This window comes from Pseudomicrostroma glucosiphilum (genome assembly GCF_003144135.1).
Source record: "Pseudomicrostroma glucosiphilum strain MCA 4718 unplaced genomic scaffold BCV69scaffold_18, whole genome shotgun sequence".
In the NCBI taxonomy this organism is placed as follows: Eukaryota; Fungi; Basidiomycota; class Exobasidiomycetes; order Microstromatales; family Microstromataceae; genus Microstroma; species Microstroma glucosiphilum.
In genome coordinates this window covers 377166-398388 of record NW_020289930.1, presented here as the reverse complement: position 1 = coordinate 398388, position 21223 = coordinate 377166, and the positions used below count along the sequence as shown (strand labels likewise).

The following is a 21223-nucleotide window of genomic DNA, read 5'->3' as shown; positions in this document are numbered from 1 at the left end:
GTTGCTCTCTGATATCTGCAACCATCACAAGCCCCCTGGCTCACGCGTACGCGCAACCGCCAATTAGGGCATCAGGCACCAATCGGACCACATGGCCAGGGCTCGGCAGCCGGGCCTGGGTCTTGGAGGGTGACCTCGCTGAGTGGCCGCTACCCAGACAGTTGCACTCAATGGTCTGCACACCCACGCCGCCTTCTTTGTCGAAGCATTGCGATGCTGGGAGGACGCTCGTGGTTGTAAGTGTGAGTGACCTCTTTGCGTGACCGAGTGAAGGTACGAGTAGAATGAATGGGTGGAGCAACTTCTCTCCGCCCCCGCCCTGCAGCCAGATTTCACAGTCCGCCTTCCGTCTTTCCTTTCCGGCGTGGCAGCATTCGCACAGAAAAATTTCATGGCCCTCGTTCCGCCCGGGGGAAGGAGTCTACCAGTACCATCACCACTTGGTCTCACCCGTTCCCCTCTTCATCCCTTCACTGCATCGACATGGGCCGCAAGACACAGCTGCCGCCCTCGCGAGGCATCAAGAAGAAGCAGGACACAGGTCCAGCAGCCTTCTTCAAGCATCGCAAGCAGGCACAGCAGCAGCAAGCCGCCGCCGGCGTATCCCCCACTTCGCAAGCTTCGTCGTCCAATGGCGCTGCCAGCCCGAGCGCCAAGGGCAAGGCAAAGGAGACCAACGGCGGTAGTGCTCACAATGACATACTTCTCTCCATGACCTCTTCCTCGGCGGACATGCTCGATGATGACGGAGCCGACGCTTCCACCTCGTCACTGCCCTTCTCCCCCTACTCGCACCTCACCCACTCCAACATCCACGGCACAAACAAAGACTCGTCCTTGCGAGCCTATGCGCACCACTTGCGATCTCTCGTGACTCAGTCCGATGTACTGATACAGGTCCTCGATGCAAGAGACCCCATGGGCTCCCGCTCCAGCCATACCGAGAATCTCCTCGCCAGCCACCCAGACAAGAAGCTCCTCCTCATCCTCACAAAGATAGACCTGGTGCCAAAGGAGGTGCTGCAAAAGTGGCTCGTGTACTTGCGACAGTCCTACCCTACTTTGGCATTCAAGAGCACATCGACCCTCTCCTCTTCTGGCAGAGCTTCCAGGAAAATCCAGACGACGGCTGCCTCGTCCTCCTCTCTTGAAGCCTCCTCCTCTGCCACGCTGCTGCAGCTGCTGAAGAATTACGCCCGCTCCCAGCCAAAAGGCATGTCCCTCACAGTGGGCATTTACGGTCCTCCCAACGTGGGCAAGAGCTCTCTCATCAATTCCCTGGTCAAGAGCAGAGCATGCTCCGTAGCCCCTCGTCCAGGAGAGACAAAAAACCTGCAGACGGTCCTGCTGGACAGGAAAGTGCGGCTGATTGACTCCCCCGGTGTGGCGATGAGCAGCGGTAGGGGAGCAGTGGACGGAATTGAGGACGTGCTGAGGGGTACAGTCAAAATTGAGCTGGTCGAGGATCCTGCTAAACCCGTGGCGGAGATTCTCAAGCGGGCAGACCCGGTCAAGGTTACGAAGCTGTACAAGCTGCCACCGCTCTACGGAGAGGAAGAGGAGGAAGAGGAGCCTCAACCCGTTGCAGCCCCTCCCGTTGCTGCTGGACCGAGTGCTATTCCACAGGACAATTCCCCTGCCAAAGCTGGCACTCACGAGCCAGTGGACTTTGCATCGATGAGGCGCAGCGGCATGGACGAAGACGAGCAAGAAGACGACAGCGATGGCGAGGAGGATGATGACGACTTCCACCGTCCCACCTTTGACGAGGAGGACGAGGAAACCATCGAAGCTCACGGTGGCGCCAACGGCTCTACTGCGCCAACTGCCGCTAAAGCCTCCAAGCGACCCCCACCCATCGGATACGACGCCGAGGACGTGACTGACTTTCTGCTGCGTCTTGCCTTTACAAAGGGCAAGATGATGCGTGGTGGGAAGCCCGACATCGACGGAGCGGCCCGGATGGTCATCAATGATTGGAACCTCGGGAGGATCGCTTGGTACAAGTCCCCGCCAGCCAGCGTGAACATCAGTAGCAGCACCGTACCCAAGGCCGCTACTGCGCACGAAGGAGGCGAGGGAGACGAGCAGATGGAATCTGCTTCCGCTGCACCTGTAGAGCACAATGAGGTCATGACCTCCTTCTCCGAAGCCTTTGATCTGGAGGGTCTCTTTGCCCAGGCAGATGCACAGCTCTTTGGTGGTGGCAAGGTTCCCGCTGCGCCTGCCGCGCCTGTCGCTGCGAAAACTGCCTCACCAGCTACTGGCCCACGCCGGTCAGCGGCTCATGACAAGGTCCTCTCTGCAGCAGACGTCACTTCTTCCTCCCTCGGAAAGCGCGCGAGGGGAGACGAAGCAGAAGACGATAGTGACGATGATGATGCAGCAAGCGATGCCGGAGACCTCTCCAGCGCAGACGAAGATGATTCGGATGGCGAAGCAGGAGGACGCAATAGGCGTCTGAGCGGCTTCGCCTCTACCTTCGACAAGGCCAGTACAGCGGGCGACGCTGATGGCGATGTCGACGAGGCCATGTCCACTTCTTTCCGCCCTGTCAATGGACAGGGGCATAGTAAGAGCAAGAGCAAAAACGATCGCGACGACGACGCTCTCTCCAGCTTGGCGGCCTCTTCCGGCAAGAGCAAGACCAAGAGCAAATCGAAGATTCCTGCTCATCTCCTCCAGCAGCAGCAGCAGCAGCAAGCCGCCGCCTCCATGTCTGATTCCTCCTCTCCCACCCAACCAGGCAAGCGCGGGCATCGCTCCGCCGTCAAGAAGGCCCGTCCGCACAAGAGCGATCCTCCTGCCTACCTGGAGCGACTGGAGCACAAGGCCTCCCTCCCCACAAATGCAAAGAAGTTACGCAGAGAGGGATTATTGGAAGATATGGAGTCTGCTGGTGGGAAAAAAGGTGGGGAGAGGAAGAGGTTGAAGAAGATGCAGAAGAGGGAGAGTGGAAAGGGTGCTGGTGGGGTAGGGGGAGTTTGGAAGGAGATGGAGGAGGTGACACTCGATTGAAGAGAGGAGAAGAGGGAGCTGAGCTTTGGCACATGGGAAAGGCAAGCCCTCGTTACTCTCATTCCGCCATATCGATTTCACAAACATCATAAGCTCCCACACGGCTACAGCTCTGATCAATTCCTGGATCCAGACTGCTTGCTCGAATGGCAAAGGCGAGATCGACAGGAATATGAAATGAATCCCGCTGGTCCAGATCCCCAATTTCGCCGTCTCCACATCACATCATGCGTCGCCCTTGAGAATCCCCTTTGCCTCGAGCTGAACGACCAACACAAGAGGATTCTTCGATCAGCATACCTACGATCATCTCTCCCTCCCTCTGTTTCTCACGGCCCTCACCTCCTGTACTCACCTGCTCCTTTGTAGGTCGACTAGCAATCTCCTTGTCAAGCTGATCCTCCAATTGTGCTTTCCTGAGTTCCTCCTGCTTCGCCTGCAAGCCAGGGGCAATATTCCCCGGCTTGAGTATACCGAGTCGCTCGAGCTGGGTGTGTGTGGAGGTGAAGGTGAGGGCGAGGAGGCACGAGCGTGTGTATGAGTGAATGACCCCCTTCCCCGCCTCCCCCCTCTGGGAACTCACCTCCTCCCTCTGTCTCCTAGCCTGCAATTCCTTCTCGAGCGAATCCTCCAATTGCGCCTTTCTCAACTCCTCCTGTCTCGCCTGCAATCCCGGTGCAACCTTCCCATCTTTCAAGATCCCCACTCGCTCTAATTCTTCTCGATCAGGGCGGGATTCAAGCTTGGACTCAAGCTTGTTGCCCAATTGAGCTTTTTGGAGTTGGGCAGTTGCGGATTGGAGCGAAGGGGCCAGGGAGGTGCTTTTGAGGATGTTCTTATCCTGACCGTGAACGTGAGCGGGACAGCAGCGGTGGAATAAGGGAGAGGGGAGTGGTCTGTCAGCATCTCTCTGTCTCGACTGCAATTGCGAACGCGAGTGTGCTGTGCTGCGCTCCCCCTGGTCCTCACCTGGAGTTCCCTCTGATCTGGTCGATTCTGGAGGAGTGCCTCTAGTCTGAGCCTCTCCTGCTCGTGAGGGCTAATGGTCGCAGAGACTGGATCAGTGACGGGTGCTGGTTCAGACATGGCGGTAGGAGCGTAGCAGTGTGCAAGTGGGTGGGCGGATGTGTGATGGTGGGAGTGTGAGTAGCGTGAGTATGCGTGTGTGCATCCCCCGCCTGGGCCAAGTGTTGGTGTGGAGCCGCCGCCCTCCCCGGTGCCACGTGGGGCCTGATGCGATGCGCCTCTACGCCTACGCCCCGCCGCCGCCGTTCCGTTTGCTGTGTGTTTTTTGCTTTGCGGTGCGTCGGGATGCCTCGGCTCCCGGATGTGCGAGGGTCCGTGCAGAGAGAGGCGCTGCATGAGAAATAGGGCTGGCGTGAGTCAATTGGCGTTGGAGCCGAGATGTCCCTCTTTTGCGTCGGATTCCTCAGCAGCAGCAGGGGAGTGACAAGGGGGGCATTGATGGCACTGCAAGACTCTGTCTTAGAGGGTGTTGTTCCCACGGTGCTATTCACTGTCTAACAGGTCAAGAAGAACAAGGAGGGGAGGAGGAGGAGGACATCGCCGACAAGCAACGTCGTGCACCGGCAGGACTCGCCTCGCTTCCAGGAGCCGCCGGGAGTTATAAACGAGATGGAGGGCGTACATTGCCAAGCCATTCATGCCCACAAGCAATACTAGTCATACCATTCACACCTTGACAACTATCCTACCTCTACTACTCGCTGCTCACACATGCCACTCGTACTGTCCAGCGGCGCCCTTGCGGCTACTTCCACAATGGCCTGCCCTTCCACCAGGGTAGGTCTCTTGGCTGCCGGCAGAGGTGCATACCGATCCGCCAGCATCCACACACTAGGAGGTGGCCCCTCGCGCTCCTATGCTCTACCGGCCCCTCGCAGAGTACCTGGCCTTGGAGCTCCGGTCTGTCTGTTATCAGCTCCACTGCTCACGCCATCGACACGAGAGTATGCCACTATCAGTCAGGACAGCCAGAAACAGGGTCAGGCTCCCACTCCCCCACCGGCTACTTCTCCAACAGAGACTCACTCCCCTCTGCAAATGTCTCAGCTGGAGATTGAAAGAGTCAAAGACTCGTACGTCATGGACCACCACATCTACGAAAAAGATCGTGAGTAGTCGAGCCAATCGAAGCTCATCAGTTCATACTGACTCGCGCTGACATTTGCCCTCTTCCCCTCTTGTCCCCGCCTACAGACCTCGATGGCGTGACAGTCCTGCACCACAAGCCTCAAGGCATCTCCGATCGTATAGCCTGGACCTTGGTCAAAACGATGAGGACCACCTTCGACGTTGCCACGCGCTACCCTTCTTCCAATACCCGCTTCCCCGCAATTGCAAAGGAGAGACAGGAAGAAGTGGTGGAGAGCAAACAAGAGGGGGAGAAGGCAATGCCTCTCAAAGAGATGAGGGAGAAGGGCTTGTGCTTTGGTCCAGATCAATGGTTGACCAGGTGAGTAAGAGTAGCGGCAGCAGAGTCACTCACCACTTGACGCTGACCACTCCTTCACCATCCACTGCACACCACAGGTTCATCTTCCTCGAGTCAGTCGCTGGAGTACCCGGCATGGTAGCCGGTACAGCTCGCCACCTCCACTCGCTTCGACTACTGCGACGCGACCGCGGCTGGATTGCCACCTGTCTCGAAGACGCTGAGAATGAGCGCATGCACCTCCTCACCTTCCTCGCCATCCGCCAACCCGGCGCAGTGATGCGAGCTCTACTGCTTGGCACTCAGGGACTCTTTTACAATTTCCTCTTCCTCTTCTACCTCGCCACGCCCAAGACGGTTCATCGCTTTGTAGGCATCCTGGAGGAAGAGGCAGTGTACACCTATACCCGCGTCATCGAGGATATTGAAGCTGGAAGACTGCCCGAGTGGGAGAACTTCCCTGCGCCGGAGATTGGAAAGGAGTACTGGAAGCTGGGAGAGGATGCCAAGATGCTGGACCTGCTCAAGGTTATCAGAGCCGATGAAGGTGAGTCAAGACGAGAGAGAGAGGCGGCCTCAAAGCGAGTCTGCATGCTGACCTTCCCTTCACTCCTCCTCCTTTCCTCAGCTGGCCACCGCTTCATCCACCACACTCTAGCCAACCTAGACCAAAAGCAGGACATTAACCCCTTTTCCATTGCCACGCCCTCGCCAGGCATGATCGGCACCAAGCTCAACCTCTCCCGCGAAGAGTCATTGCGCTTTATTGAGCAGGCAAAACAGATGGGCCCGACAAAGGCAGAGGTGGTACAGGCGGAGGACGTGGTGCAGAGGGGCAAGCAGGAGGGAAGCGCTTGAGTCGGCAGACACGGGTGGGGAATATAATAGGGCAGGGAGGACTCTCTTAATGGAAGTGTAACATTACTCTTTACCACCTCTCTCGGATCTCGCATCTCGCACAAATTCTATACCAAGTCATTCTTTCTCGCCGCCTGTCAGCCTTTGAGTCACGGCTAATTCGAGATTGTGGCTTTTTTGGAGTGGCTTTCGGCAACGACGGCGGCGCAGAGCAACAGACGCCGCTGAGCCCCTTCCCGTCGTGCGTCCTCCCCTCGGCGCTAGACCATCGTTACCAACACCTTCCTCCCTTTGGGGCTCCTCCGCTACGAAGCCTCAGCTCAGCTCAGCCTCCCATTGCACCACACAATGGCAGATCCCACATCAAGCGCCAGCGCCCCAATCGCGGGTCCCTCCCGCCCATCCCCACCCCGTTCTAAAGCACACGCAGCGCCCGCGCAGCGCATTCGCACCAGCTGTATCCCCTGTCGTAAGCGCAAGACGAAATGCGATGGTGATAAACCTTGCTCATCTTGCGCTATGAGGGGCGCAGGGGGGAGCTGCGCTTACCCTGATGAGATGGAGGGGGAGGGGTCTAGAGAGGGGGGCAGGCCGGGGATGGGAGTGGGAGAGACACAACCTGGGGCTGGGGCTGGAGCTGGATCGCAAGGGAGCTACCCAGTCGTGAATGGTAGTGGGAGAGCAAGACGCAGGAGAAGCAGCAGTAGAGATTCTCTCCCCGGTCCTTCCTCCCTCTCTGCCTCTGCCTCCAAGCGCAAGCGGCCTACCGAGGGCAGCGAGCAGCGACATCTCTCCCGTGTTCCCCTAGACGGGCCCTCCTCGCGTGAGGATCTAGCAAGACTCGTGACTGGGTTGCAGGAAAGTGTAGAGGACCTACAGAGGGCGGTAGGATCGCATCGCTGTGAGCCTTTGGAGCGACAGACAGTCAGGCCGCACCCAAATCCACTGCCGGGACGATGCTCGGGGGTGTTGCTGGAGAGGATGGTGGCGGCTCTGCCTCCGCAGGTGGATTGTGAGGTTATGCTGGAATACTTGCTGCAAGAGGTGAGAAGTGGAACGAGATGGGGGCAGTCGCTGCGAAAGGTCGCGGGGAATGCTGACCCACTCTTTGTCTCACCCTCTCCTCCAACCCTCCCAGCCCGATTGGTTCGTCGTCTCAGTGACAGCTCCCTACCTCCTCCCCATCTGGTCCCGCTTCATCTATGGAGCTCATCTGCGCGATGTCGAAGTCATCGTCCTCGCTGCCGCCATTTCCGTAGCAGCTGTTCTACTAGACGAGTATCCACACAACTACTACCCCACTACTGTCCCACCAGGACGATGCGTCTCAGACTTGATGGAGCTAGTCTTTTCTCACTGCAGGACTATTGTACGAGAAGAAAGACCACTGGCGGTAGAGAGGGTAGATCTGGTGGACGAGATGATCGTCTCTGGATTGTTCTTTGACTACTTGCGCTTCTCGAGGAAATCATCGGACGCTTGGCCTTGGCATCGGGAGCACCTCTTGCGGTACGTGCATATGTTCCAGCTCATGCCTGATGAGAGCTCACAAGCTTGGCAGAGCTTCGATGGACTGGAGAGGGACTTGATCAGGAGAGTCTTGTGGCACACCATCATCTGTCTAAGGTGAGTACTGACCGACATGGGCCTCGGTGCGCTTCTTCTCTGCTTATACTTGTACCCTCACGTCTTCAGAGTTTCGAATCTCTACAATGATGGGTTTGATGTTCTCGAAATTCGAGAAGAGAATCTCAAGATCAGACTCCCCGGCTTCCAACCCTCGGAAGACGCCGATGCTCCGCTGATCTTCACTGCTTCACCGGCAGGACTGGACGAGACGAGCAAGATCACCCTCAAGGCACCGTCCAGATCGATTGTCAGGCTACATCGAGGGAAATCATCGGAAGAAGTTGCGGACTCGGCCTTCTCCTTCAAGAGAGCAGTCTCATTGACTGCAAAGATCCCCAGCATCAGAGACTACGTCAATGCATTCAAGAGCTGGCAAGTGAGGAGACTGAAGCAGTTGCGGTTCGAACTTCGCAAAGGCTCTCCTGCACCAAGCCTGGATCATCATCGCGAAGCACTGTTGCATCAAGCTCTGGCCCTCACGCGCGATTTGAAATTCTGGAGGGATCAGTGGGTCAATACACGGTGGCCACCTGTCACCTACCTAGAGGACACTAGTGACTTTATGCTCCTTCGTCAAGCGAACAAGGCGTCCATCATACACATCGCTATCGCTCAGTGTCTGAGCGCTATTCTTATCCCATGGCTCACGGAAGACGTCAGCAATAGGGATGGCGGACCTGAATCGCCTTTGCTGCTAGAGGTACAACGCGAGGCATACGAGAGTGTCAGAGAGATTGTCCAATCCATCGATGCCACACGCGCACTGGTTACCAGCGGCCTAGTCACCTACTTTGGAAGCTTCGCCGCCTACGCCTTCTTCTACGCCGCTACTGCCCTCGCTGTTCCCCTGGTGGGAGCATGGACGTTGCGCCAAGAGCCCAAAAATGCAATGGGCAGGTATGGCAAGATTCAGCTGCACGATCGATATACTGAGCTGAAGCTTCAGCAGAAGAAGCCTAATGCCGGAGTTGGAACCGAGAGGGCGTTTGAGGACGATGATGACCAGGATGGAATCTCGCTCATGGCTCCCTCGACCTCTCTGGTCTTTACCGCAGAGGAGCTACGGAGTATGGCAGCAGACCTGATTCGTATCCTCGACATCCTCCCTGCCTTTAGGGCAAGTCCACTCAGCAGAGAAGCACGACAGCGGCTCAGCTACCTGGTGGAGACGTTTGGCATCCAGCGCAGGGCAGAGGGAATGACTGGACCTCCCCCTCCTCCTTCCCTCGATGGGCAAGGACTCGGAACCTCGGACGTACCCACTCCCTTCACATTCGATGCCTTTGGCCGTTCTCTACTAGGGGACAATCCATTCGCCGTACCCGGACCAGGGGCAGGAGCGCCCCCTTTATCCTCTTCCACCACCACTGGCTCCAGCTCTACTCCTGCCTGGACACCAGACAATTCCACCACGACACCTGCAGCAATGTCCACCACGACGGGAAATGCGGCGTATGCTCCTCCTGCGCCTGTTGCGGCTACGGGAGGAGAGATGTTGGATGCGCTCATGCAGTTTGATAATCAGTGGTGGGAGAAGATGCTGGGTACGGCGGGGAATCCGGATCAACAGCAGCAGCAGCAGCAGGGGGCGCAGGGAAGGGCGGGGTGATTGGAGCGGGGAATTGTAGAGTTCTGTAGATCTGCCAATGTCACCACTTTGGTAGCTTCACTCTGTCTCTATACTATCGTGACATACTGCGACATTTGTGCTCAACGGAGAGCTGAGCAATGTCGTTCTTGAGGAGCTGAGCAACCGCACTCCTATTCGGGCTAGGCGCTGAGTACAGCTATGGCCAGTCATTGAGAGATGCGCACAAGGTAGCCGCACTCACTATGATAGTCCAGAGCAACAGACGGGAGCTAGTAATCGCTCTACCAGACTCTGTATTGTACTGAGAGCTGCACCATCATAGCGCTGTGTCCCGACTGGGTAGACTATCTCAGCGTGACCGACGAACGTTCGCTTTCGCAACGCTGTGAAGATCGAGGAGGAGCTCAGCTCAGCGTCTAGCTTACCCTCCTCTGATCCGCGGAAGCAGGAGTGAGGCAAGCGACCGCGGGGCCCCACTCCCGCGGAAAGGCGCTAGACTAGTCTATCTGGACGCGCCACGAGACTAGATTAGCGAGCTGAGCATCCTTGCCAACTTGACTGGCTGGGTGCGCTCCCTTGCTGGCTCAGTACGGTACACCGTCATCGTTGTGCGCCTGGGCTGGGCGAAACCTGATACTCACAATCTGCGCTCCCCTCTTTTCTTGGGCTCAGTCAATCATGTCTGTCGCTTCGCCCCGCTTATGCAACCGACTAAGCCACGTCCAATATTCTTTCCCCACGCACTCAGGCGCGTCCTGAATCTAGATCGTGGCCCCACTTGACCACCTAGATCATCATCATCATCATCACTCCGCGGAGCCTGGAGTTTGTGAGATTCAGGGAAAGGGAAGGAAGGGCGGCCCGCGGCGGCCGCTTGCCAAGGGATGATTTCAGGCAGATGGCGGCCCTGCAATCCCGCCAGAGGGGAGTCTAGTCTAGCTTACGCCAAAGGGATTGGGGAGAAAGTCAGACGCACAGACTATCCCGCGTGTTATATATAGCCGGCGGGGGAAATGCTGCAGGAACGAGGAGGAGAAGAAGCCACGAACAAACAGAATCATTGCCGCCACTTCTCCTTGCCAGCCTTTCTTGACCGCCGTCTTCACACTCTCGGTCCCAAGTCAAGTCGACCATGACGAGTCCATCATCTGAAAAGGTGGTGCTGGACAAGGTGCCCGAGACACCCTCTACAGGAGACTTCACCTGGACAGACATCGTCTATGACATTCCCCTGCCAAAGAAGCAGCGCAAGGCGGCCATCGCTGGTGCCCACGATGTCGAGCAAGGTGACACAACAGAGCGACGCCAGATTCGCGAGGCGGCCAAGCCGGGCGATCGGCGCATCCTCTCTGGTGTATCAGGAGGCGTGAAGAGAGGGCAGACCATGGCCATCCTAGGCGCGTCGGGCGCGGGCAAGACGACGCTGCTCAATGTCCTCTCGGCGCGTCTGGACTCCCTTGGTACCCTCTCGGGAAAGGTCCTCTTCATGGGTCGACCGCGAGACAAGACTACTTGGAAGCGGACAGTTGCCTTTGTTGAGCAAGATGACATCATGCTAGGCTATCTCACAGTGGAAGAGCAGCTTCTATACAGCGCCAAGATCCGTTTGCCCTCTAAACTTTACGACAACAAGACAAAGTTACAAAGAGTTGAGGATACCATTTCGATGCTGCGTCTAGAGAAGTGTCGAGACACCCGCATTGGAGACGCTCAGACAAGAGGTGTGAGCGGGGGTGAGCGCAAGAGGACAGCAATCGGCGTCGAGCTCGTGACCAATTCTCAATTACTGCTGCTAGACGAGCCCACCTCCGGTCTAGACGCCTTTGCAGCGCATTCCGTCATCGAGAATGTGCGCAATGCTGCTCGAGAAAGAGATTTAGCATGTGTCATGACCATTCATCAGCCCTCGTGGGCATTGCTCAACCTCTTTGACGTCGTTCAACTCTTGGCACAGGGAAAAGTCTACTACGATGGTACTCCAGAGGACACAATTGCTTGGTTTGCCAGCATCGGCTACGAGGTGCCAAAGGGCGCTAATCCCGTCGACTACTTTATCACCATTGCGGAGAATCCTGGAAAGACGGAAGAGGGAGAGAAGAGGATTCAGGATCTCATTGCTTCGTGGGCTACCAGGCCTCAGGCTCAGAGAGCTAGCAATGCTAGCGAGGATGCAGTTGCTAAAAGTGGAACTCAGACACCTGCACACAAGGGCCCCACGGTTGGAGAAGATCATCAAGATGACTCGGTCAATCGAGAGTGGCCGGCACCCTGGCTGGCTGAGCTAAGGGTCTTGACAGTGCGCAACTATCTATCCGTGGTGAGTAGCTGCCTGAGTGATCTACCGGCACAGGAGTCAGCCGCATCTGATACATCTGGACTTTGCCATATTCATCCCAGGTCCGCGACTTGCTACCACTCTATGCATCGATAGGACAGAACATCGTCCTATTGATCATCATCGGCTTCGCCTTCTTCAGGCTAGGTCGGTCACAATCTGCTGTACTAGCGCGCATCGGCGTCCTCTATTATGTGAGCATCACATCACGGTGATGACTATGTCCGTTGACGTCCCCGGAGTGCGATTTACTGACATCATAAACTCTTCTGCATCCAGCTTGCCATCAACACCGCCTTCACAGTCCTCTTCCCTGTCCTCACCCCACTAGCCCTCCAGCGAGCCCTAATGAAGCGCGAGCGCTCCTCGGGGGCCTATCGCATGTCGAGTTTCATCGTCGCAAAGATCCTCGTTGATGTTCCCAGCAACGTCCTGAGGATCTTGCCCTTTTTTGTCATCCTCTACTGGATGATTGGATTGAGGGCAAATGCCGCGGCGTACTTCTTGTTCATTGCCATCAATTCCATGCAGGTGGTCATGGCTGTATGTGAGTAAATAGCCGGGTCCAAAAGCGTACATCATTTCATCCTTCTTACTGACATCGAATCTCTCATCTCCTACGTCCTCCACAGGCATGGGTCTCCTCATCGGCTGTCTCTCCCCCACCATCGAGGTGGGTCAGATCATTGCTCCCCTAATAAACGTCATCTTCCTCCTCTTCGGTGGGAACCTCCTCCCCGCTCCACCTCCCTGGTTCATCTGGCTCCGATACACCTCTCCCATCACCTACGTCTACGCTGCCCTTTCCCAAAACGAGTATCGTGGTCAAACTTTTGACTGTGATGTAAAGGATGCAGCGCAACAGTGTTACACTACGGGAGAGCAGGTGTTGGAGCAGTACAACCTGCAAGACTTTTCCATTGCGGCAAATGTGGGATTTGTGGCTGCACTCGCAGTCGTTTGTGCACTTTTGGCGTATGTGGCGCTGCGGGTGGTCGCGAGGCCGCGATTTCGATTCATCTAGAAATCGATGGGATGGAGGACGATGGGACTGCCTTTGTCATCTCCTGTGCCTTTTTTTGCAAAGCCTCCTACCGTTGCAGCAAGACTTGTACAGTACTTATCGCCATCGGCCACACTGTCGCAGGAGCAATAGAAGAAGATTCATATCTGTAGTGTCTATACCATACACTTAGAATTTTCGATTGCCCGAACTACCCAGCACCATTCCCTGTGAATTATGATCCACCCTTCCTGGCCCTCCTCCTCCTCCTTCTTCCTTTCCCTCCCCTTCTTCTTGATCAGGCAGTCCCTTCTGCTCCTCAAAAGCCCTCACGCTCTCCTCCATACTGAGCTCACGCCAAGAGAAGCGTTCCCCTCCTCCGAGAACTAGTGTCCGCACCTCGTGAATTGCCAATGCCTCGATTTCCACGCGGGAGAGTGGGAGGGAGGAAGGCTCGGCGAGAAACCCTTCGAGGTCGCTTTGCGAGTAGTGTGGGACCTCCCTGAGCTTATCTGCAAAGTGGGAAGTTTGGTATACTCTTTTAGCAAGGGAGACACGTTGCGCTTCTTGGAGCGGCGCTGGGGAGGAGGAGGAGGAGGAGGAGGAGGAGGAGGAGGAGCTGCCGGTGAAGGATGTGGGTAGGAGGGAGTAGAGGAGGAGAAGATCGAGGTATTGCGATGGATGGGAGAGCTTACTGCTCAGTGTAGGCATCGTTGAGTCTCCAGATCCAGATCCAGATCCAGATCCGGAGGGAGAGGAGGTCCAGAATGTCTGGAACAGGGGAGGAGGGGATGAAGAAGAGGAAGAAGAAGAGGAAGAGGCGAGAGCGTAGACGTCTGTGTACCAACACTTCTCACCCAAACATCATCGTGCGGATAGATCAGCTCCTCAGCTCCTCTCCTTTCTACGCTCTCATCTGCCTCTCCCTCTCCACTCTCCACTCGCTCACTCCTTCCAACTCACCTTTGCATTCCCCCAATCTCCCTCCAATCGATGCAACAAGCCATGTCCCCAATCCAACTCTCTCCTCCCTCCCTGTCCCTTTCTTACAAGGAAATGCGCACTGTAGAGATCCCCATTGGCCAAGTGGAGAGCAGCTTCGAGTGCTGGGTGGAAGGAGGAGGAGGCGATTGGGGAGGTGAGTTCAGGGAAGGTGGGCTTGGAGTGGGAGAAGTGGGGAAGAGGGTAGATTGGGATTGGAGAGGGGGAGGAGGAGAAAAGGGGAGAGAGGAAGGAGGGTGGGGATGACATTTTCCCGATCGGGAGCGAGGGAGGGGGGAAAGCTAGCAGACGAGGAGTGGTCCTTAAATGCTACGGATCAGATACGTGCGTTGAAAGGTGAATGGTAGTATTACAAAGGAAGATGTTGGTATGATCTTCTGCTTCTTCAGATGAGCTGACGGCAGCACCACCAGCACCAATGATGGAGTAGGGTAAGCGCAAGATCCTCGACCAGGACCCGCTTCTTCTCCGCTCCGCACGAGCCTCCACATCTCCTTCCGCTCTCACCGCCTTGGCCTGGGTACAGTACGAAGAGCGACCTTTGGTCCACCCCGCCACGGGCAAGCTCCTAGAGCTCACTCGCTCACTTCCTCACTTCCTCACTCACTCTTCGTCCTCCCCAGCCAGACTCATCTCCATTGCTCTCCTCAGCTCCTCCCTCTCCTCCTGTGTCAGCCCATCCATCCCTTCCACCTCTCCTCCACCCTGCGCTGCCGCTTCTTCTTCTTCGTCGCGCTGTAGAGCCCTTTCGGCTGGCTGCAGCTCTCTACGGGGAGAGAGTGGGCCACCCTCACCAGCAGTGCCATTGGTGTCTTCAGAAGGCAAAAGGGCGTCTAGATCTTCGTCGTCGCCCTCCAGATCAGCTCTTTGACGATGGATCGATTGCGCTTGAGCATGCAGTCGAGCGGCCGCATCAGGGTGCTTCTCTGACGCTTCTGCTCCATTTTCCCTGCGCGCTCCATTCGCTGTACTACTGCCACCCGTAGGCGCCTCTAGCAGTGCCAATTCCTCCTCATTGAGCTCAAAGCCCTCATCGGAAAGATCGCCAAACTCGTCAGGCGGTGGCGCGGGGGGACGCGGCTCAGACTGGGCCTCTTGATTCTTGTCTGCAGAACGAGCCAAGAATCCACCGGGTCCATCATCGCCGCCTAGACCGTCGAGAGCTTCTTGAGCGTCCAGATCTTCGTTCTCTGCCGCTGTGAGAGAAGCGTCGCCTCTTCCACCTTCCTCCTCTAGGCGGGCAGCTTTGCGCTCCCTGTAAGTGCGTCTTTCGTCTGTCCGAAATCTGAGAGATTGAGAGAGGGAGGAAGGGCAGGGGTGAGTTACAGCACTGGAAGCTATGGGAGGATCGTCGCGAGACTCACGGAGTGGTGAAGGCTTCCCTCAGACGCTTGATCTTGATTTCTCCCATGCCAGGGATGTCTGACAAATCATCTGCGGTGGCTTGGGAGATGTTCCGAATTGACTACAAGGGATGGATTGGCGGCGGCAGGAACAAAACTTAGTATGCAGAGCTCGCAGAAGACTGTGGTCATACGGCCTGTGTCCACTCACCCCGAATTTTGCCATGAGAGCGGTAGCATCCGCCTTGTTGACCCCTGTAGGCTGAGTGAGGACATCGCTCATCCTCTCCCTCTGCGTCTCCTTTGGCCTTCCCCTAATCAATTCTGCTCCTTTAAACTCGCACATCTTGTATTTTTCAAGCCATTGCGCTGCCTCTTGCGGTGTCCACGCGAGCAACAGAGTGAGATTATTAACGATTGAGATTTTTGTCAATTCGCGAATCGCAGGCTCGGAGCTGGAGGCATCTACGTCGTGCTGCAGGATGAGCAGACGATGCGAGTACATTCCGCTGATGGCCTTTATACGCTGATGGATGTACTCGGGATGTAAGCGGTGGTATTTCAATTGGAGGAAGAGGGCGCAGGTGGACTGGGCGATGTGGTAGTCTGGCGCAATCTCGGCGTGCTCCCAGCGTTGGTGGGTGAGCTCCTTGAGCAGAGGGTTGCCCTTTTGCTGTGGGTGGGCGAGGATGGAGGAGCCCGAGCCTACTGACGAGACGATCTTGGGTGCGAGGGGCCGTGAAGAGGGTCCAGCAGCGGCGCTATTATTATTGTTGTTGTTGTTGTTGCTGGTAGACGCGGAAGTGGTGGGCTGAACGCTGTTCTGTATTGCTGGACCCTGAGCTGGAGGGGCGACTGCAGTGGGAGCGACCGCGGTGGTTGGAGGAGCAGCCTTGTTGGTGGGCTTTGGCTGTACCACTTTTGGGCGAGGGACTCGGACAGCCGCAGCTCCATTGTTGTCCGCCATTGTCTGCACCGCACTCCAGGGGTCCTGCTGAGGAGGAGGAGGACGAGGGTAGCGGGAAGAATTGGTGTGGAGTGGTGAGAATGAGCGGGAGTGTGGGGAGTGAGCGGCGTGGATCGGAACGGAAAGGGCTCGGATGTGTCGCGCGACCGGGAGATTGCGAGAAAGAGCCGGTGGGGCATCGCCTTTGGGTCTCACGCTCTGCCTCGGCGGAAGCCACTCGGCCCTGGTGAATTCCAAATGCTCATGGACGCCTTGACCTCGTGACCATCCATCCTCGTCCACGATACCCTCCAGAACATCATCATACTCTCCCTCACCATGGCGGCATGGTCACATCGCCGCCCCAGGGCATCCTCATCGTCGTACTCGACGCAGCGCAAGGCAGCTCTCCTAGCAGGACTCTTTTGCCTTGCCCGTATCTGCGTCGCTTCGCCTCTAACTGAACACCAGCAGCAGCAGCAGCAGCAGCAGCAGCAGCAGCAAGTCGCCTTCGATGCCCACCTTAACCAGGCGACAAGTGCAGAATATAGCGATGGCGTAGCCTGCATAGGTCATGACTTCAGCACCTGCAGATTTGCCTCCTCTCCCTCCTCTTCCTCCTCCTCCTCCTCGAGCTCGTCTGCGTCGAGCTCATCACTCAATCTTCATCGCATGTGCATCCCCTCCTCACAGTCCTCGCAATGGGCCACCTCGGTCCTTCCGGCCTTTGAGGCGCTCGCAATCAGAGAAAGAGATCTTCCCCTGGACATATGGAAGTATCCATACAGGATGCACCTGGTCTACCCCGATAACGGCGAGCCTGAGGAGGAGGACAAAGAATGCATCGTCTTTACCTATCCTAGCTCCGATCTGGCCGAGGCTCACCTCGATGACCTCGTAAGCAATCTGCCTGTCAGCTCAGTGCTGAGCTGGCAGCTTCTGGCCGACAACGAAGAGCTGGCGAGAAGAGTGGAGGAACAGAAGCGCCAAAGTCTACCAAAGGAAGACACATCAACGTCCGAAGAGGAGCAAGAGGAGGGGGAAGAAGAGGATGATGTAGCCATTGCAGGGCGTAAGGCGAGGAAGAGTAAAGGGAGGAAAACCAAAGGCGGGCGCAAAGACAAGCAGACAAAGATTGTGGATGACCATTTCCACAATGGCTACCACGCGCTGGAAAAGTGAGTTCGCAACTCCTGCTACGGGATAGAAGGCAGACACATGCGTATAGCGAGAGATACTGAGCCCCTAGCCCCTGTCCCGCTTCCAGTATCACTGCTTTCCTATCATATCAAGCCTCTCAAAGACCACAGGTCATCGAGCTCGTGGATATGGGCCTGACGTACGAGAACAGGACCATCCAGGCTGTGAGGCTGGGCAAGAAGCATGGACGTCATGGCCAGCCAAAGAAGGAGATTGTCATTACTGCTGGGAGTCATGGACGAGAGGTGAGTTCGTGGCAGAGCAACGACTTCGTGTTGACCTGCGGCTGATGCGATCCCCCTTACCTCCTCCTTCTCTTCCCTCTCAGTGGGTGACTACCTCCACCTCCCTCTACCTCCTCTCTGCGCTGCTCGAGCCCTCTTCTGCCCCTCTCCTCGAGACTTTCTCAGTGCTCATCATCCCCACGCTCAACCCAGACGGCTACGCCTACACCTGGACCACGGATCGTTTCTTCCGCAAGAACCGCCAACTGGTCTCGGAGCACCGCGATTGGCTGGGCCGCAAGTGCTACGGAATGGACATTGCTCGCTCTTTTCCCACGAATTTCAAGCCGGCTCTTCCCGGCTCATGCGGACCCACATACGCAGGTACCACCCCGCTCCAGTCAGCGGAGAGTCAAGCGCTAGCCTCATACCTCCGCAACGAGACAAACGAGGTCATTGCGTACGTGGACCTACATTCCTACGGGCAGCTCCTCCTCTACCCCTGGATGTCCTGCCGTCCTTCCTCCGGCGACGGACCAGACATGCCCGACGAAGAAGACCTATCCGAGCTCGCCCTCGGCGCTGCACGCGAGGGACGCTACGCCCACAACAAAGCCTACCGTGCAGGCCGTGGCTGTCAGACAATGTACAATCAAGACGGCTCTTCGGTTGATTTCGCTCACGAAGAGGCACGCATCAAGTGGAGTTTTGAGCTGGAATTGAGAGATGAAGGGAGCTATGGATTCACACTGCCGCCGGAGATGATTAGGCCGACAGGAGAGGAGAGCTGGAGGATGATCAAGTACCTGATGCGCTTTGTACAGGAAAAGGAAAAGCTCTAGGCTGTGGCCGGGGCTGTGGCTGGGGGACCAACACATCTTGGAAAATGAGCGACAAGAAGGGAGGCGGAGGGAATACGTTGGAGAGAGGGAGGCGTCAAGAGCGCTTTGCTTATCCATGTCACTGCTATATTCGTAGTCACCACGGTCTTTTCACGTAGGCGCTTCTAATTGGATTCGTTTGCTCATCACTGATGTGTCATTTGCGTTCGTCTAGGGACAAAGTCTACCAGTGATTGTCAACGTGGTGACAGCGGCATTTCACTCAACCCACACATGCTGACACCTCGCGAGAAATATGCCAGTGTATGCTCTCTTCCTGCCCCCTTTACCTCAACACTCAGGAGCTCCTTGGATGCTCAGTGCTCAGTGCTCAGTGCTCAATATCCTCCCAAGATCTTCCCACCGTCTTTTTCAAGTCTTCTTCCGTTACAGGTCCCGCTTTACCACTATAATAACCCATTGCAATCTTGGCTTGAATCTCAACTTGACTATCCGTTGGAATCAATTCGGCAGGAATCTCGTAGCGACGGCCGACTCGGATGCCGGAAGAGATGATGGCGTCGTACTTCATGTCGCTCATGGAGATGAGATTGTCGATCTGTGAGGGGGATGGGGGGATGGGCAAGAACAGTAAGTGAGACGTTGTTGAGCGTGCCTAGTGCAAGGGGACTGTCAGCCCACCCTCCAGCTCGAACTCACCTTTGTGATGCCCAACCAGTTGAGCACATCAGGCATCAACGCCTGGAATCGTGCATCCTTCAAGCCCGCTACTCCCTCTGTTCGCTTGAAGTAGGTGCTGGCACTATCGATTCCTCGCTTTCGGGCATTGTAAACGAGGTACTTTGTTACTTCGCCTAGAGCGCGACCTTCCTTGCGGAAGTAGACGATGCAGCCTACACCGCCTCGCTGAGCGCACTTGATTCCCTCGAGGATGCCGTACACCAAGTAGGGACGGCAGGTGCTGTGAATAGTGAATAGATGGGGTGGGAGGCAGACAAATAGAAGAAAGGTCAGCGAAGCGCTGCTAGACGTCTGTATGCTGACATGGCGACTTACCAGATGTCACTTCCGAACGTGTCGGAGCCGCTATTGACGGGGAAAAAAGCAGAATTCAATCAGCACCAGCACCGCTTCGCTCTCGCCCCCATTGCATGACCTCATCTACTCACTTGCACTCATCGTGCACTCTGACAGTGACCTCCTTCGTAGGGTCTCGAAGATACTCTGGCGGACCAAAGATGTAGACGGTCAGACCATTGATGGGTGGTAGGAATACCTTGAGGTCGTGACGGGTGAGGAGCTCAGGGTACGATCCGCCCGAGTCCTCGAAGAGGGCTCGACGGAGCAGACCTTCTGGGACGCCGAGGCGTTCCGCTACACCTGGGAGGTACCTGGAGCAAGTGGAAGCCGAGGGACAGGCTGGTCAGTGGCCGTCAACAAGCACCTCTACCAGTGTTCTCTGCTCTGATGCTCACCAGACGGGCTCAACAGCGGCCTTGGAAGTGTTGATCTCCACTCCGGGATCGGTGCTGGGATCCTGTCCCGGCAGATGCGTCGACGGTACCACAATCTTCCCGTCCACATGCAAATTACCAACCATAATCGCCTGATCCAGTTCAGGCATCTTGATATGTGCCCGAGTCATAGCAATCGTCGGCCTCACATCCACACCAGCGTCAAATTCGCTCTTGAAGAGCTGGGGAGCAAGATGACCCCACGGGTCGAGGGAGACGATCTTTCCCTTGTCAAACCAGGTTGGATTGGGTGGAATGTCAAAAGAGGGTTCCGTGTTGGTGAAGTCGGGACGATGATTGGGATCAAGTTGACCCATGGCGGTTGCGAGGGCGCGGTAGATGGAGTAAGATCCACCGTACGCACCGAGGGCGTTGCGGATCTTGATACTGTGAAGCAGAAAGTGATGCAGAGTGAGATCGATTGCGTCACACAGCCCAGCTCTTCGTGCTGTATCGCTCACCTGTTGGGGTGTCTAGAAGCCACCACGGGTCCTCTGGACTTCCAGTCCTTTGCGGCCCACTCCATTGGCAGTGGTCGAATACCCGGCTGACCAGGGTGAGTGGTAAGAATGACCCTCTGAGGGTAGATAGAGGCCACAATCGGATTCGGAGTGACCGTACCTGCAGCTGATGGCGGGATCTCACCGGAAATGGGTGGGATGCTGCTGCTCAGTGCGAGCCCTAGTCGAGGTGAGGTGGGCTCGAGGGCATTGGGAGAGGTGACTGGGGTGAGGCCAGAGGAAGAGTATCTTCGGCTGTGCGAAGACGATGAAGCAGTCAAGTTGTCGAGCTGTACCGAGAAGGAGACAAGGCGTGGTCTCGTATCAGATGTGGCCATCCGTTGTGACATGTGAGCGTATCAGTGCGCCTATCTCTCTCCCTCACCTTTGCTTCCAGCTGGTCATTCTTGAGACGGAGTGCTTGTAGCTCACGAAGGATGCCTTCGAGGACGTTCGTGTCGCCATTGAGTGTCATGGTGATGGTGGAAAGACGTTTGTGTCTCAGCAGAGTATCAGAAGGTGATGGCAGTGGGAATGGTAGATGGTAGTGTTTGGGGAACAAGACGTGCGTGGTGCGGATGCGATGTTTAGCTTCGGGAGATTAGCGGCACGCACGGCCCTCGCTCGGCTACACACGGACCCACGGCATCCCGGCCCGGAGCGGCGCACGTGGAGCGCCAAGCAGCAAGACTTCTCCGACGCTCCCGACGCTGCCGCCTGTCTGTCGGACCGCATCTTGCCCTCCTCGACAAGGGACATCGAT

At 56.5% G+C, this 21223-nt stretch overlaps 9 protein-coding genes across 9 annotated transcripts; 5 read left to right on the top strand and 4 right to left on the bottom strand.

Annotated features, from left to right (window-relative positions):
• The first annotated feature begins 434 nt into the window (after nucleotides 1-434).
• BCV69DRAFT_285475 (hypothetical protein) lies at nucleotides 435-3412 on the top strand. Its single transcript, XM_025493399.1, has one exon. The coding sequence runs from the start codon at nucleotides 484-486 to the stop codon at nucleotides 3016-3018; it is 2535 nt and encodes an 844-aa protein (XP_025345334.1). The 5' UTR covers nucleotides 435-483; the 3' UTR covers nucleotides 3019-3412.
• BCV69DRAFT_285474 (hypothetical protein) lies at nucleotides 3167-4134 on the bottom strand. Its single transcript, XM_025493398.1, has 4 exons — nucleotides 3988-4134; nucleotides 3602-3859; nucleotides 3374-3505; nucleotides 3167-3279 (listed from the first exon to the last, which is right to left on the bottom strand). The coding sequence occupies exons 1-4, from the start codon at nucleotides 4102-4104 to the stop codon at nucleotides 3244-3246; spliced, it is 543 nt and encodes a 180-aa protein (XP_025345333.1). The 5' UTR covers nucleotides 4105-4134; the 3' UTR covers nucleotides 3167-3243.
• A 322-nt stretch (nucleotides 4135-4456) lies between these two features.
• On the top strand, nucleotides 4457-6346 carry BCV69DRAFT_285473 (alternative oxidase). The gene is made up of 4 exons (XM_025493397.1): nucleotides 4457-5152; nucleotides 5239-5494; nucleotides 5572-6020; nucleotides 6102-6346. Exons 1-4 carry the CDS (start codon nucleotides 4756-4758, stop codon nucleotides 6329-6331), a joined length of 1332 nt encoding a protein of 443 aa, XP_025345332.1. The 5' UTR covers nucleotides 4457-4755; the 3' UTR covers nucleotides 6332-6346.
• Nucleotides 6347-6632: 286 nt separating this feature from the next.
• Nucleotides 6633-9785, top strand: BCV69DRAFT_285472 (hypothetical protein). Its single transcript, XM_025493396.1, has 3 exons — nucleotides 6633-7375; nucleotides 7470-7957; nucleotides 8027-9785. The coding sequence occupies exons 1-3, from the start codon at nucleotides 6680-6682 to the stop codon at nucleotides 9567-9569; spliced, it is 2727 nt and encodes a 908-aa protein (XP_025345331.1). The 5' UTR covers nucleotides 6633-6679; the 3' UTR covers nucleotides 9570-9785.
• Nucleotides 9786-10878: 1093 nt separating this feature from the next.
• BCV69DRAFT_264045 (hypothetical protein) lies at nucleotides 10879-13071 on the top strand. Its single transcript, XM_025490746.1, has 5 exons — nucleotides 10879-11734; nucleotides 11780-11868; nucleotides 11949-12080; nucleotides 12166-12433; nucleotides 12519-13071. Exons 1-5 carry the CDS (start codon nucleotides 10936-10938, stop codon nucleotides 12908-12910), a joined length of 1680 nt encoding a protein of 559 aa, XP_025345330.1. The 5' UTR covers nucleotides 10879-10935; the 3' UTR covers nucleotides 12911-13071.
• A 261-nt stretch (nucleotides 13072-13332) lies between these two features.
• BCV69DRAFT_87258 (hypothetical protein) lies at nucleotides 13333-14317 on the bottom strand. Its single transcript, XM_025495592.1, has 3 exons — nucleotides 13853-14317; nucleotides 13550-13660; nucleotides 13333-13496 (listed from the first exon to the last, which is right to left on the bottom strand). The coding sequence occupies exons 1-3, from the start codon at nucleotides 14138-14140 to the stop codon at nucleotides 13431-13433; spliced, it is 465 nt and encodes a 154-aa protein (XP_025345329.1). The 5' UTR covers nucleotides 14141-14317; the 3' UTR covers nucleotides 13333-13430.
• A 946-nt stretch (nucleotides 14318-15263) lies between these two features.
• On the bottom strand, nucleotides 15264-15937 carry BCV69DRAFT_237588 (DNA repair protein rad10; the record flags this gene model as incomplete). The annotated part of the gene is made up of 2 exons (XM_025489944.1): nucleotides 15264-15356; nucleotides 15446-15937. Coding segments are annotated over 2 exons (585 nt in total), but the record flags the coding sequence as incomplete, so codon positions are not given.
• A 479-nt stretch (nucleotides 15938-16416) lies between these two features.
• BCV69DRAFT_285467 (Zn-dependent exopeptidase) lies at nucleotides 16417-18634 on the top strand. The gene is made up of 3 exons (XM_025493395.1): nucleotides 16417-17358; nucleotides 17448-17625; nucleotides 17709-18634. The coding sequence occupies exons 1-3, from the start codon at nucleotides 16520-16522 to the stop codon at nucleotides 18444-18446; spliced, it is 1755 nt and encodes a 584-aa protein (XP_025345327.1). The 5' UTR covers nucleotides 16417-16519; the 3' UTR covers nucleotides 18447-18634.
• BCV69DRAFT_285466 (hypothetical protein) lies at nucleotides 18349-20980 on the bottom strand. Its single transcript, XM_025493394.1, has 7 exons — nucleotides 20846-20980; nucleotides 20422-20750; nucleotides 19922-20347; nucleotides 19616-19837; nucleotides 19503-19532; nucleotides 19146-19407; nucleotides 18349-19044 (listed from the first exon to the last, which is right to left on the bottom strand). Exons 1-7 carry the CDS (start codon nucleotides 20933-20935, stop codon nucleotides 18817-18819), a joined length of 1587 nt encoding a protein of 528 aa, XP_025345326.1. The 5' UTR covers nucleotides 20936-20980; the 3' UTR covers nucleotides 18349-18816.
• Between the last annotated feature and the right edge of the window lie 243 nt (nucleotides 20981-21223).